A 15,266-nucleotide genomic window follows, 5' to 3' on the forward strand; every position below is an offset into this window, starting at 1 on the left:
ATGTTGTAGACTCATTTACAATGCTTAAAAATTTGCATTTAAGAACACAAATAAAAGGCTTAACAATTCTGACCTTGAAGTCTAGACTTGAGTCCTTAATAACAATTAACCTGACTTCCCAAAAGATAACAAACCGATTCATGGGTTACAATTAACCTGACTTCCCAAAAGATAACAAACCGATTCATGGGTTACAATTAACCTGACTTCCCAAAAGATAACAAACCGATTCATGGGTTACAATTAACATGACTTCCCAAAAGATAACAAACCGATTGATGGGTTACAATTAACCTGACTTCCCAAAAGATAACAAACCGATTGATGGGTTACAATTAACCTGACTTCCCAAAAGATAACAAACCGATTCATGGGTTACAATTAACACACAACTGATGAAAACTTACGTGGTGTTTTTTGTTTGATAAACGTTTATCAAGAATGAAATACCATTCGACTTTACTGACATGTGGTGACTGGAACCATTCTAAAATATTTCCATGTCTGTATATGTATGCTTGAATTTAATAAGCATTAAAAAAAGTAATGTTTATCTCCAAAGTACAAGGGCCATAACTTTGTGGAAAATTTGGTACATCACCATGAAAGTCAAAACGTGAAGTACATGATAAAGATATGTCTACAATTTCAGCTCAGTGTCTTGAGGCATTGTGGGAAAAACCCATATGTAAAACCATATTTTGGACACACACAGGACAGAAAGAAATTTTTATTCAACGATGCACTCAACACATTTATGTACGGTTACATGGCATCAAATATATGGTAAATGACCACAGAGATATTGAGAGGAAACCCGCTGTCGCCACTTCACGGGCTATTCTTTTCGATTAGCAGCAAGGGTTCTTTTATATGCACCATCCCACAGACAGGGTAGTACATACCAAGGCCTTCGATATAAGAGTCATGGTGCAGGAGGAGGGAGACAAAACCTACAGCCTCCTCCAGTTAGACTGGTAGGGGACTAATAAAGTCAAACACACACATACAGACCTTTTTGTACAATATATGGAATGGGTTTTAAAAAAAAATAATAAATAAAAAATCCCAGCCTATGATAAATTTGAAAGAACTGTTTTAAAATCTTCCGCGTATTTACCTCTTCGTCGGTGAGTTGTTTCCCTTCTTTCTTCTTAATCTCCAGGTTCTCGATCTGCCTCATCTTCTTCTGTAGTCTCCTCAGCTGTTTGTTAACATCGTCACTCTGGTGCTGGCAAAGACACAAATACGTTTATTCATAATGTACTATTGACAATGAAATGCCATATATCTTGGACTACAGTGACAACACACACACTCTCACACTCACACTCACACTCACACACACACACACACACACACACACACACACACACTCACTCACTCACTCACTCACTCACTCACTCACTCACTCACTCACTCACTCACACACACACACACACACACACACACACACACACACACACACACACACACACTCTCTCTCTCTCTCTCTCTCTCTCTCTCTCTCTCTCTCTCTCTCTCTCTCTCTCTCTCTCTCTCTCTCTCTCTCTCTCTCTCTCTCTCACACACACACTCTCACGCACATATACACACTCTCCCTCTCTCACACACACTCTCTCTCACACACACTCTTTCTCTCTCATACAAACACACTCTCTCTCTCTCTCACGCACACACAAACACACACTCTCTCAAACACACACACACACTCAAACACACACACACTCTCACCCTCTCTCACACACACACACACTCTCTCGCACACTCTCTCACACTCTCACACACACACAAACTCTCACACACTCTCTCAAACACACACACACTCTCTCTCTCTCTCAAACACACACACACACTCAGTCTCTCACACACTCTCTCTCACACACACGCACTCTCTCACACACTCACACAGACACACTCTCTCTCACAGACACACTCTCTCACACAGACACACACTCTCTCTCACACACACACACTCTCTCTCACACCATCTTCATAAATCAAGGCTAATATTCGTTCCTCGTATTCAGCCTTGATACATGTAGTCAAGATTACTGATATCCACTACTAGCGCCCTCTTGTGGAAGAAAATTTGTAACACAAATTATGTCCCTTACACGATGACATCGCTGACCAATCACAGCATCGGTAACATGTGACAATCTTGAAAGCAATATCAAAAATTAACCACCGGACGCTGACGCTGCCATCTTTGTTTACAATAACAAGGGAATCTATAAGGAGCGTTGCGATTCGTTGCAATCAGATCTCATCGCATCCAATGAAATTTAAGCATTTTGTGGCACGATTTCTTGACGACATGTATCAAGGCTGAATACGAGGAACGAATATTAGCCTTGATTTATGAAGATGCTCTCGCACAGACACACGCTCTCTCTCACACAGACACACACTCTCTCTCTCTCTCTCACACACACACACACACACACACACACACACACACACACACACAGACACACACTCTCTTTCTCACACACACACACACAGATACACACTCTCTCACACACACACACACACACACACTCTCTCACACACACCACATTGGTACTGGCAACAACACAGACATTTTTTCTTATTTCAATATATTATAATCGTAAAATACCATCTCTGTTGGACTACAGTGAAAACAAACACAGAGGATTCGTCACGAGTATTTGTTAATATGGAAAATATCAACCAAGTCTATGTTAATCGGTATTTGATGAGGCTCTGCTGAGATAAATACCGATTAACAAGACGAGGTTGATATTTATCATATTAAAAAATACGAGTAGCGAATTCTATTTATCCTACAACGCTTCTAAAATAACATTTTAATTCAATTTTTAGTAAATCACAGTACTAAAGTCGCCGTCCATCACGATTAGAACAAATTAGCTTGACGTCACGCATTTTAACTAAATCTTTAAAAACGTTACTCAGGTACACAGGTCTTGTTGGCTTGTAAACAAATGACCCATCCACAGCAACACATTACCTAAAGACTTTGCAAATTTGCATACCATTATTAACTGGGTTAATACATTAAATTATCACATGGGTTTATGAGGGTAAGTTATTGGATAAATGTACATAACATACATGATCAAACATCATATCTAAGAGACTGCAGTGATTGACCTCGGTGGTGGAGTAATGAAGCCATAAGCCTCGAGCCTGGTGAGTAGTGGGTTCACACCCCAGTATCCTCCCAGCCATAGAGAACTATAGAGTTCAATAGGGAGTTGTAACACTATCCTTGCTCTTATGACCACCATCAACCGTCGCCCTCGGTGGTGTAGTGGTTAAGCCATCGGCCTTAAGGCTGGTAGGTAGAGAGTTCACACCTTGGTACCAGCTCTCAACCAGATAACTTTGAACAGCTCCTAGTGGAGGAGTCAGGTTACTACCGTCTCATCAAGTACTCGCCACTACAATGACGTGTGCCCAGCACAGTGTGCTTTACATATGCAGGCAAATAAATTCAGACGCAACATAGTAAATGTACAGCAGTATTTTAACATTTTCAGTCATCACTATGCATTCAGAACAGGTCAGCTGAACATATCAATTGTATACAACCTAACGTTACAAGTTAACCTTTTTAAATTCCATGTCGATTATGTTATTTTGTGTACTGTATCGTAAAGAACTGTGTTTAATAATACACACCATTTTAACACTTTTTGACTCGGCTAGAAATGTGAACGGTCCACGGGAATAATCTGCAATGTCACATTTTTAGTAAGGTGATAATTTTTTTTTAATAATAATAATAAACAAAATTAGTGCGTCATTATCGATCCATGACATACATGACCGTTATAATACTATCTGTCTGGATATCAAAGGTTATTCCCGTGGACCCTTCATATATTTAATGTAATCACTCCAAGCTACAATTATAAGAGACAGGAAAGACAAAACGCTCACCACATCGCCCACTTCACCCGAACTCGTCTCGCTGGTCGGTGAAAGATCCAAGTGGTCTACAACAACACACGGGAAGAAGATATCAAACATGGTTTAAACTTACTGACTATATTTTAACAGCCACAGCTGTGAAGAAAAAAACACAACACAAATAAAGGTCAGATGGATCTACATTCTATAACATTTCATTTCATTTTTAACTTATTTTCGTGCTTATATAGGTTCAAGCACACTGTCTTGGGCACACACCACATCTATCTGTCCAGGACAGTGGGTTAGTTGTTAATTGTTAGTGATTAGTGAGAGAGAAGAGGGTGTAGTGATCTTACACCTACACACTTAGTCGTTAAAACTTGCTCTGGGTGGGAACTGGTACCGGGCTGCGAACCCTGTACCTACCAACCTTATGTCCGATGGCTTAACCACGACACCACTGAGGCCGGTATTCTACAACAAAGATTCCCACTGAAGTAGGGGGAGATAACTGATTGCGTTTTTAAAATTCAAGCCAAACTAATTTCATTTTGTGGTTGGTGTATATGCAATAAAAGTAATATTAAAGTGGTTATATACAGGGTTAAGTTTGTCTTGTTTAACACCACCACTAGTCTTCAGACAAAAACCTGCTATTTTTGCAGGGCTGGAACTTAAGAATTTTACAATAATGTCCTGGGTGAAACGTCCCACTGAAGGCTATTGTGAGCCTACCTATGGCCATTTTTTTAAAAGTGACAAATAAACATGACTGAAAGGCTATTTTCCTCTATGTAGACATATTTCAAATATGCAAATGTTTAATATTGGCAGACAATGTACACCAGGTGTATATATTTTGCCATTGCTGAGGAGCTTTACTTTTGTGCCATCGGTGATGGTCTCTACCTACGGCAACTTATATCTCGTCGTCATCAAGTTCGAGCCCCATTTTTCCATCAGCAGAAAAGGATTTTTTATACACTCTTTCCCACCGTTATTATAGCACATATCATGGGTGGGATGTGGCTCCGTCGATTGAGTGCTCAATTGAGGTGCTTGCATCAAAGGATTTTTTATACTCTTTCCCATTGTTACTATAGCACATATCATGGGTGGGATGTGGCTCCGTCGATTGAGTGCTCAATTGAGGTGCTTGCATCAAAGGATTTTTTATACTCTTTCCCATTGTTACTATAGCACATATCATGGGTGGGATGTGGCTCCATCGATTGAGTGCTCAATTGAGGTGCTTGCATCAAAGGATTTTTTATACTCTTTCCCATTGTTACTATAGCACATATCATGGGTGGGATGTGGCTCCGTCGATTGAGTGCTCAATTGAGGTGCTTGCATCAAAGGATTTTTTATACTCTTTCCCATTGTTACTATAGCACATATCATGGGTGGGATGTGGCTCCGTCGATTGAGTGCTCAATTGAGGTGCTTGCATCAAAGGATTTTTTATACTCTTTCCCATTGTTACTATAGCACATATCATGGGTGGGATGTGGCTCTGTCGATTGAGTGCTCAATTGAGGTGTTTGCATCAAAGGATTTTTTATACTCTTTCCCATTGTTACTATAGCACATATCATGGGTGGGATGTGGCTCCGTCGATTGAGTGCTCAATTGAGGTGCTTGCATCAAAGGATTTTTTATACTCTTTCCCATTGTTATTATAGCACATATCATGGGTGGGATGTGGCTCCGTCGATTGAGTGCTCAATTGAGGTGCTTGCATCAAAGGATTTTTTATACTCTTTCCCATTGTTACTATAGCACATATCATGGGTGGGATGTGGCTCCGTCGATTGAGTGCTCAATTGAGGTGCTTGCATCAAAGGATTTTTATACTCTTTCCCATTGTTACTATAGCACATATCATGGGTGGGATGTGGCTCTGTCGATTGAGTGCTCAATTGAGGTGCTTGCATCAAAGGATTTTTTATACTCTTTCCCATTGTTACTATAGCACATATCATGGGTGGGATGTGGCTCCGTCGATTGAGTGCTCAATTGAGGTGCTTGCATCAAAGGATTTTTTATACTCTTTCCCATTGTTATTATAGCACATATAATGGGTGGGATGTGGCTCCGTCGATTGAGTGCTCAATTGAGGTGTTTGCATCAAAGGATTTTTTATACTCTTTCCCATTGTTACTATAGCACATATCATGGGTGGGATGTGGCTCCGTCGATTGAGTGCTCAATTGAGGTGCTTGCATCAAAGGATTTTTTATACTCTTTCCCATTGTTACTATAGCACATATCATGGGTGGGATGTGGCTCTGTCGATTGAGTGCTCAATTGAGGTGCTTGCATCAAAGGATTTTTTATACTCTTTCCCATTGTTACTATAGCACATATCATGGGTGGGATGTGGCTCTGTCGATTGAGTGCTCAATTGAGGTGCTTGCATCACAGGATCGAACCACCTTCGCGGATCCAGTCAACTGATTGGGATTTTTCTCGTTCCAGTGAGTGCACCACAACTGGACAAAGGTTGTGGTATGTGCTATCCTGTCTGTGGGGAAGTGCATATAAAAGATTTATTGCTGCATTTGGAAAAATCTAGCGGGTTTCCTGATGACTACGTGTCAGAATTACCAAATGTTTGACATCCAATAGCTGATGATTAATTAATCAATGTGCTCTAGTGGTGTCTTTAAACAAAACAAACTTCAACTATTTTTTAATATATCAGCAGGGCTTGTAGACTTTTTATAAAATTCACTAGCCATGGGATCAGTGATTTTAGAAATTTACTAGCCACCATTTAAAATTCACTAGCCAAACTTTATTTTACTAAATAATAGCAATAATTGGATATGTCACCTGAAGAGGTAGATTGGTGGTTGGGGTGGGGGTAGGATATTCATATTTACAAAATAGACTTAACTGTAACATTTGACCTTTTTTTTCCCCCACTATCCATCAGGCATAGCAATAGTACCGTATATCTTCGCCTATAAATCGAAAAAAATTCACCCAAAAAATATTTTATAATTTGGAGAGTCGACTTGTAAGAGGGTAACAAAAATTCACCCAAAAATATTAACGTTTTAGGGATTATTTTACAAGTTTTATTGTTGAATTATGTCCTGTATTTATACTCAAATATGTTTGACAAAATTATTTTTTATAACCTATTTATTTGGCATTAGATCGGTTTTGGTTATGCAAAAAGGCGTCCGATCTCACTCACTTGCCAAGAGAACAGTCCACTTAGTTAAAATAACAGTCATCACTAATAGCAAAAATGTAAACAATACTAACTACCTGTTGCCTGAGTTTATTTTGAAATCTGGTCAATGGCATTAATCGTTGTTCAAACAATCTTTTGTCGCCAATTAGATTCATGAATATTAATGAGCTTTCCCTTAAAATAGCTTAAGACTGGTCTCTGCAGTTCACTGGAGCAACAGGGACACCTATATTTTGGTACAAAAACCAGTGTACTTTCCAGAGTTATCCTCCTTACATATATTAACATGGCGGCAAAACGTGATTAACTGATGATACTTTCAGTTTTATCGTAGTGATCTGTTGTCAGTGTTTATAAATAAAGTTGTTGTCTGTGCACAAAACCATGCTGTACAGTGCCATACGGTAACAGTCAAACAGCTTTCATTATCTACTAAGGGAATATTTCATTTTGTTGCTATGTAGTTTGATTGGAATATTGCGATGTACAAAACGTGAAAACCGAAGTTTGTAAACTAATTTAAATTTTCTTTTGTTCAAATATCGTACATTATTGTTATCATGTGGTAAAAATATGAAATACTTCAATATTTATAAGTTGTTTTTCATGGGTCGACTTATAAACGGGTCAATAAAAAAATACGTTTTCAGGGCTTGAAATTAGGGACTCGACTTATAGTCGAGATCGACTTACAGACGAAGATATACGGTAGTTACTTACAAGTCCAACATTGAATATCACTAGCCCTGGGTGTGGGGCTACCATAATCTAGATGCCCTGTCTGGCATGGCAATAGTAGTTACTTACGAGCCCAACATTGAATATCACTAGCCCTGGGTGTGGGGCTACCATAATCTAGATGCCCTGTCTGGCATGGCAATAGTAGTTACTTACGAGTCCAACATTGAATATCACTAGCCCTGGGTGTGGGGCTACCATAATCTAGATGCCCTGTCTGGCATGGCAATAGTAGTTACTTACGAGCCCAACATTGAATATCACTAGCCCTGAGGGTGGGGCTACCATAATCTAGATGCCCTGTCTGGCATGGCAATAGTAGTTACTTACGAGCCCAACATGGAATATCACTAGCCCTGGGTGTGGGGCTACCATAATCTAGATGCCCTGTCTGGCATGGCAATAGTAGTTACTTACGAGTCCAACATTGAATATCACTAGCCCTGGGTGTGGGGCTACCATAATCTAGATGCCCTGTCTGGCATGGCAATAGTAGTTACTTACGAGCCCAACATTGAATATCACTAGCCCTGAGGGTGGGGCTACCATAATCTAGATGCCCTGTCTGGCATGGCAATAGTAGTTACTTACGACCCCAACATTGAATATCACTAGCCCTGGGGGTGGGGCTACCATAATCTAGATGCCCCGATATTCGTGACAGGATGCTAGTCGGGATGGGAGGAAAAGCCTAAAGAATGGATCCACAGAGGTGCTTCAGTTCTTTAATACTAGATTTTGATACAACTAGATCTCACCCCCACCCCACCCACAGAGTTCACACACCTTGGAAACAAAACAATTCCAGACAAAAAGTCTTGGAAAAACCAAGACAAATTAGTTTTTTTTCAACTCATGTTACTCAATTAATCTCCCCATATTTTTGGAAAATTTGACAAAATGGATGATCTTTTTGTCATATGCATTATGCAAGTGCGTACTTCAAATCTCGATTTCCCAAATGTATGTTAGTGCAGAGATTGGAAAACGACGTCAGATTCCGCCACTTTAACACAACCGAAATTTTCTACACGGGTCCTAAAGACGAATTCCCATACTTTTTCCAAACCAATTCGCACAAAAAGGTCTTTTTCCATACTTTTTCCAGGTCTGGAAAATGAATTTTAAAAATTCCATACTTTTCAAGGTTTTTCAGACTGCATACGAACCCTGCACTCATCATGGAGGCTGACCGATGCCAATATACATCACACCTCACTTTGTACTTGATTACAACTTACTGCTTTTTAAGCTCTAACAGAACACTATAACAGACTGTATACCAAATTACTATTTTGGAATGTTTTGGGGAATTCTGTTAAAAAGCACCTTAGTGCGTGCATACATGTGACAGGTACATTTTGGAATGTTTTGGGGAATTCTGTTAACAAGCACCTTAGTGCGTGCAATCATGCGACAGGTACATTTCGGAATGTTTTGGGGAATTCTGTTAACAAGCACCTTAGTGCGTGCAATCATGCGACAGGTACATTTCGGAATGTTTTGGGGAATTCTGTTAACAAGCACCTTAGTGCGTGCAATCATGCGACAGGTACAGTGCGTGCAATCATGCGACAGGTTTTGGAATGTTTTGGGGAATTCTGTTAACAAGCACCTTAGTGCGTGCAATCATGCGACAGGTACAGTTTGGAATGTTTTGGTACAGTTTGGAATGTTTTGGGGAATTCTGTTAAAAAGCACCTTAGTGCGTGCAATCATGCGACAGGTACATTTTGGAATGTTTTGGGGAATTCTGTTAAAAAGCACCTTAGTGCGTGCAATCATGCGACAGGTACATTTTTCCGACAACTGTTTGTATCTGGACCCAGGCTTATCAAACTCTTAAAGAGTCCAGACTCAATCTCTAATGACGTCGCACACATACAATTTGTATGGCGTTGTCATGACATTAGTGTCTCAGACACTATTAGTCTCCAGTCTTTGACTCTAAAAGTTTTATAAGCACAGGAGCCAATTTCACTAAACATCGTAAATTTACGTTTACGTGTAAAACTTACACCTGTCGTACGTCTACCTCTACGTGTACGTTTACTCCATTTCACGAAGCCGGTCGTAGAAATACTACTAACTTACTTTGCACGTAAATCTACGTCTGTTTCCTTTTGCAGCTCATTTAGCCGATTATTAATAAATCAATGTGCTCTAGTACTGTCGTTAAACAAAACAAACATAACTTTTTAAAAGAAAGAACGAATAAACTTGATAAAGTTTGGAAACCACCATTTCCGGTATACCAACACAATGGTTGTACTGTACCAAATAAACTCCTATAGGCGACAATGTTAACCTATATAGTTAAAAACACTGTATTATGGGTCAATTCCCTATATTTGCTTTGGGAGTGTGTGTGGAGAGGTGGGAGGTGGGCACTGATGGGTCGGGTACAAACGCTATATCAGATTTTGGGTTACAATGGTAAAAATTACTGTGATAAAAAAAAGTCTCACAAGTGTGTGTGTGTGTGTGGTGGGGGGGACATACCCCCAGGCCCCCTCCAGTTCCTACTGGCCTGATTTGGACAAGTCGATACGCACTTTAAAAAAAAAAAAAAAATATGGTGATTTCAATTCGTGTTTTCCAACAAAGTAGTAGTTATACTGCAAAAAGGGTCTGCATTAAAAAAAAGAAAAAAGTCATGTCCACCCCATGGATCCGCATTTAAAATTTTCCCATGTCATAAACGAGTTTATTATTTGTGTAGGCAAAATGCAAGATGACATTTGGGTGCATTGGCGTAGCGTGGCAAGGCAAGTATTGCGCCCCCTAACCAGTTAGCATTCAGCATTCCCCGAGTCCCTTCCACCAGTCCAGAATTTTGCGCCCAGGGCAACCGCTCCTGTGGCCCCGCCTACGCTACGCCACTGTTCGGGTGTATTTTGGGTGGGTTTCTCTTTTTGTTTTGGTTGGGTTTTTTTTTTTTTTGTGTAAACAATTTTCACCCCAATCAAAATAATAGTCAGTTGACCAGGCAGTCATTTGTGCATGGATATATCTTTTATTTCTAAATTGTAGAGAAAATATGATGTTGAATTTTAAAAAGATGAAAGTAAAACATGGTACAGTGCGTCAAATATAAGTTTTAAACTAATACAGTTGATAGCAGGGGCGGATCTAGACATTTGTAAAGTGGAGAGGGGTGTCACAGAATTGTAATAGGAGCAAGTTGAGTTTGTGCAAGACAAATGAGCCGAGGTCTGAAATATTCGTAATGAAGACAAGAAGAGACGCATTTTCAGGACAGTTTACCACACCCCATGCCCCTGCGTTTAATGGGAGCTGGTACAGGAAATAGGTACTGGGGAAAAATATCGTCTGGTCTGTTACTGCATATATTTGCATATATAAAAAAATATGCAGACTCGTCTTAATAGAACGCTATCAGCCTCTCTGAAAAATAATAAAAAATTGAATGGATTAAAAAAAAAAAAAGTGTTTGTTTAACGACACCACTAAAACACAGTCATTTATTATTCATCGGCTATTCGATGTCAAACATTTGGTAATTCAGACAAGTAGTTGTTAGAGGAAACCCGCTACATTTGTTTCCTAATGCAGCAAGGGATCTTTTATATCCGCTTTCCCACAGACAGGAAAGCACATACCACGGCCTTTGACCGGCTGTGATGCACTGGTTGGAACCAGAAAAAAAACAAATCAGTTGAATGGATCCACCGAGGTGGTTCCATCCTGTGATGCTGGCACCTCAAGCGAGCACTCAACCGACTGAGCTAAATCCCACCCTAAGTGGATCAAATGACACAGGTAACAAAACTGACTATCACTGGATTAATAAAGGGAGTTAATTTGTTAAACACTTTACAAAAACCAAAAGTGTGACCATTTTATGAATTATCGAAGTGGATGTCGCAATTTACGTGTGCGACTAGTTGTGGTCGAGGGCACTCTAACTTTACTCGTAACTTACGTTTACACTTCTTTGTGAAATGCTCTTCAGTCGTAGATTTATGTTTACGTGCAAAACGTAACCTACGATGTTTAGTGAAATTGGGTCCAGGCCTGTAATCAAAATAACGCATGCATCTAAACTGTATAAACAGAGCTCGGGTGTAAACAATTCAATATTTAAATGCATATATCCTCCCCACCCCAGTTTACGTTAGTTACCACTTAGAACGCTGAACGAGTTGTTGTTGCTGATGTCAACGCTGATGTTGCTGCTTCGATCCACGTGGCTAGTCGTCTTCATGACAGGTAAGACAAAGTCACCGGACTTGTTGACGCCTCGGAAAATACCTGTCGATTAAACAGACAGAATAAAACTTCAACAACTCACAAGGACAAACAAATATAAATATATATTGTCCGCTGGGTGTCAAATAGAGCACCATCGATGGGAACTGAATAAAAAAAATGGATGACTGGTACAAACATCTTAAAATACAAAACTGGAGTGAATATAAATACACACAATAGAAGTGCGAGAACATTATAAAACGTTATGACTTTGTTTTCTGATTTGGCTAGAAATATATTAGCATCTCCACTCTAAGCTATAATTGTAACAGTTATTTTAATCATACAGACTGTTTTAACACACATTTTCCAACTTGGCTGCAAATATATTTAACATCTCCACTCTAAGGTATAATTGTAACAGTTATATCATACAGACTGTTTTAACACACATTTTCCAACTTGGCTGCAAATATATTTAACATCTCCACTCTAAGGTATAATTGTAACAGTTATATCATACAGACTGTTTTAACACACATTTTCCAACTTGGCTGCAAATATATTTAACATCTCCACTCTAAGCTATAATTGTAACAGTTATATCATACAGACTGTTTTAACACACATTTTCCAACTTGGCTGCAAATATATTTAACATCTCCACTCTAAGCTATAATTGTAACAGTTATATCATACAGACTGTTTTAACACACATTTTCCGACTTGGCTAGAAATATATTTAACATCTCCACTCTAAGCTATAATTGTAACAGTTATATCATACAGACTGTTTTAACACACACGTTCTGACTTGGCTAGAAATATATTTAACATCTCCACTCTAAGCTATAATTGTAACAGTTATATCATACAGACTGTTTTAACACACATTTTCCGACTTGGCTAGAAATATATTTAACATCTCCACTCTAAGCTATAATTGTAACAGTTATATCATACAGACTGTTTTAACACACACGTTCTGACTTGGCTAGAAATATATTTAACATCTCCACTCTAAGCTATAATTGTAACAGTTATATCATACAGACTGTTTTAACACACATTTTCCGACTTGGCTAGAAATATATTTAACATCTCCACTCTAAGCTATAATTGTAACAGTTATATCATACAGACTGTTTTAACACACACGTTCTGACTTGGCTAGAAATATATTTAACATCTCCACTCTAAGCTATAATTGTAACAGTTATATCATACAGACTGTTTTAACACACATTTTCCGACTTGGCTAGAAATATATTTAACATCTCCACTCCAAGCTATAATTGTAAACGTTATCAATTACAAAACCGAAGTGAATATAAAGACACAATTAAAGTCAGGACCTGTATAGTACTGTTACTTATTATCTTTACATCGTAACTAATTTACATGTACCGAGTCTCTCCACTCGCCGCAAGCTACTGATATACATTAAAACCTACTCACCCCTCCCCATGGCTGGCCTCAGCCCTCTCCCCCCACCCAAGACGAATCCTGGAGGGGGTGGTACTGCGGCAATGGAGGAGGCTGGTGTTGCACCCACATCCCTGTCGTCCCCGCTGTCTGTGTAACCGTTAGTCTGCGGTAGGTGCTGTCTGACCTGTGATGGAAAGAAGAATCTATTTAACAAAACCCCGGCACATTTTAAATTATGGCTGTGTCTAACATAATGTTGTTATTTCGACACTTGATCAAAAGGAAGAAAAGAAATATTAAACAAGACCTCAGTAATTGTAAAGTATTGCTATTTGCAACGTGATATTGTTATCTCGACACTTGATCAAGATGGGCGAAAAACAATTTGTTTAATGTCACCTCAGCACATTTCAAACTACGGCTTTGTTTAGTGTCTAACACAGGCAATATATCGGCCTTTGGTCACACGGGATACTCCTACAAGTAAAGGAAAAGAAAGGAATATTTAGGGGGGGGGGGGGGTTCAACGGAAGCATCAGAGCACATTATTTATATATCTTCGGCTATTAGAATTCAAACATTAGATAATTTGATCATATCGTCTCAGAGAGGAAACCTGCTAAGATGGTTCCATTAGTAGCAAGGGATCTTTTATGTGCATCATCCCACAGAGAGGATAGCACACAACACGACCTTTCACATACCTGTCGACGTACACTGGCTGGAATGAGAAATAGCCCAATGGGCTCACCGATAGGCTGTTGTTGATAGGCTGTTGTTGATAACCAGTCACATTTTAAATTGCAGTTACTTGGTGTCTAACAACTAGTTATTTCATCATTTGGTTAATAAACAAAGGAAAGACAACTTTTGTTAAAAAAATCCACATTGTTCTATTGTATGTACTTTCTTCACAGACACAACACCACATGGCCGATCATGTACCACCCACAAGAGCCCTGGCTGGGATCTGAAACACGTGATTCCATCATGGCCGATCATGTACCACCCACAAGAGCGCTGGCTGGGACCTGAAACACGTGATTCCATCGTGGCCGATCATGTACCACCCACAAGAGCGCTGGCTGGGACCTGAAACACGTGATTCCATCGTGGCCGATCATGTACCACCCACAAGAGCCCTGGCTGGGACTTGAAACACGTGATTCCATCGTGGCCGATCGTGTACCACCCACAAGAGCCCTGGCTGGGACTTGAAACACGCGATTCCATCGTGGCCGATCGTGTACCACCCACAAGAGCGCTGGCTGGGACTTGAAACACGCGATTCCATCGTGGCCGATCATGTACCACCCACAAGAGCCCTGGCTGGGACTTGAAACACGCGATTCCATCGTGGCCGATCATGTACCACCCACAAGAGCCCTGGCTGGGACTTGAAACACGCGATTCCATCGTGGCCGATCGTGTACCACCCACAAGAGCGCTGGCTGGGACCTGAAACACGTGATTCCATCGTGGCCGATCATGTACCACCCACAAGAGCGCTGGCTGGGACCTGAAACACGCGATTCCATCGTGGCCGATCATGTACCACCCACAAGAGCGCTGGCTGGGACCTGAAACACGCGATTCCATCGTGGCCGATCATGTACCACCCACAAGAGCCCTGGCTGGGACCTGAAACACGCGATTCCATCGTGGCCGATCATGTACCACCCACAAGAGCGCTGGCTGGGACCTGAAACACGTGATTCCATCGTGGCCGATCATGTACCACCCACAAGAGCCCTGGCTGGGACCTGAAACA

General features: G+C 40.2%; 1 protein-coding gene across 3 annotated transcripts in view; it reads right to left on the reverse strand.

Moving 5' to 3' along the window:
- LOC121377142 overlaps positions 1–15,266 on the reverse strand; it is a 35,748-nt gene that overhangs the window by 2,850 nt on the left and 17,632 nt on the right. For 2 of the 3 annotated variants that reach the window (XM_041505036.1, XM_041505035.1), the window contains exons 9-12: positions 13,526–13,679; positions 11,999–12,127; positions 3,934–3,989; positions 1,121–1,231 (exon numbers count right to left, since the gene is read on the reverse strand). In XM_041505036.1, the coding sequence (XP_041360970.1) occupies positions 1,121–1,231; positions 3,934–3,989; positions 11,999–12,127; positions 13,526–13,679 (450 nt within the window). Of the gene's footprint in view, positions 1–1,120; positions 1,232–3,933; positions 3,990–10,752; positions 11,261–11,998; positions 12,128–13,525; positions 13,680–15,266 lie in introns of those variants that run through there. The other variant, XM_041505037.1, reaches the window with a different exon arrangement.

This window comes from Gigantopelta aegis, chromosome 7 (genome assembly GCF_016097555.1).
Source record: "Gigantopelta aegis isolate Gae_Host chromosome 7, Gae_host_genome, whole genome shotgun sequence".
Classification (NCBI taxonomy): Eukaryota; Metazoa; Mollusca; class Gastropoda; order Neomphalida; family Peltospiridae; genus Gigantopelta; species Gigantopelta aegis.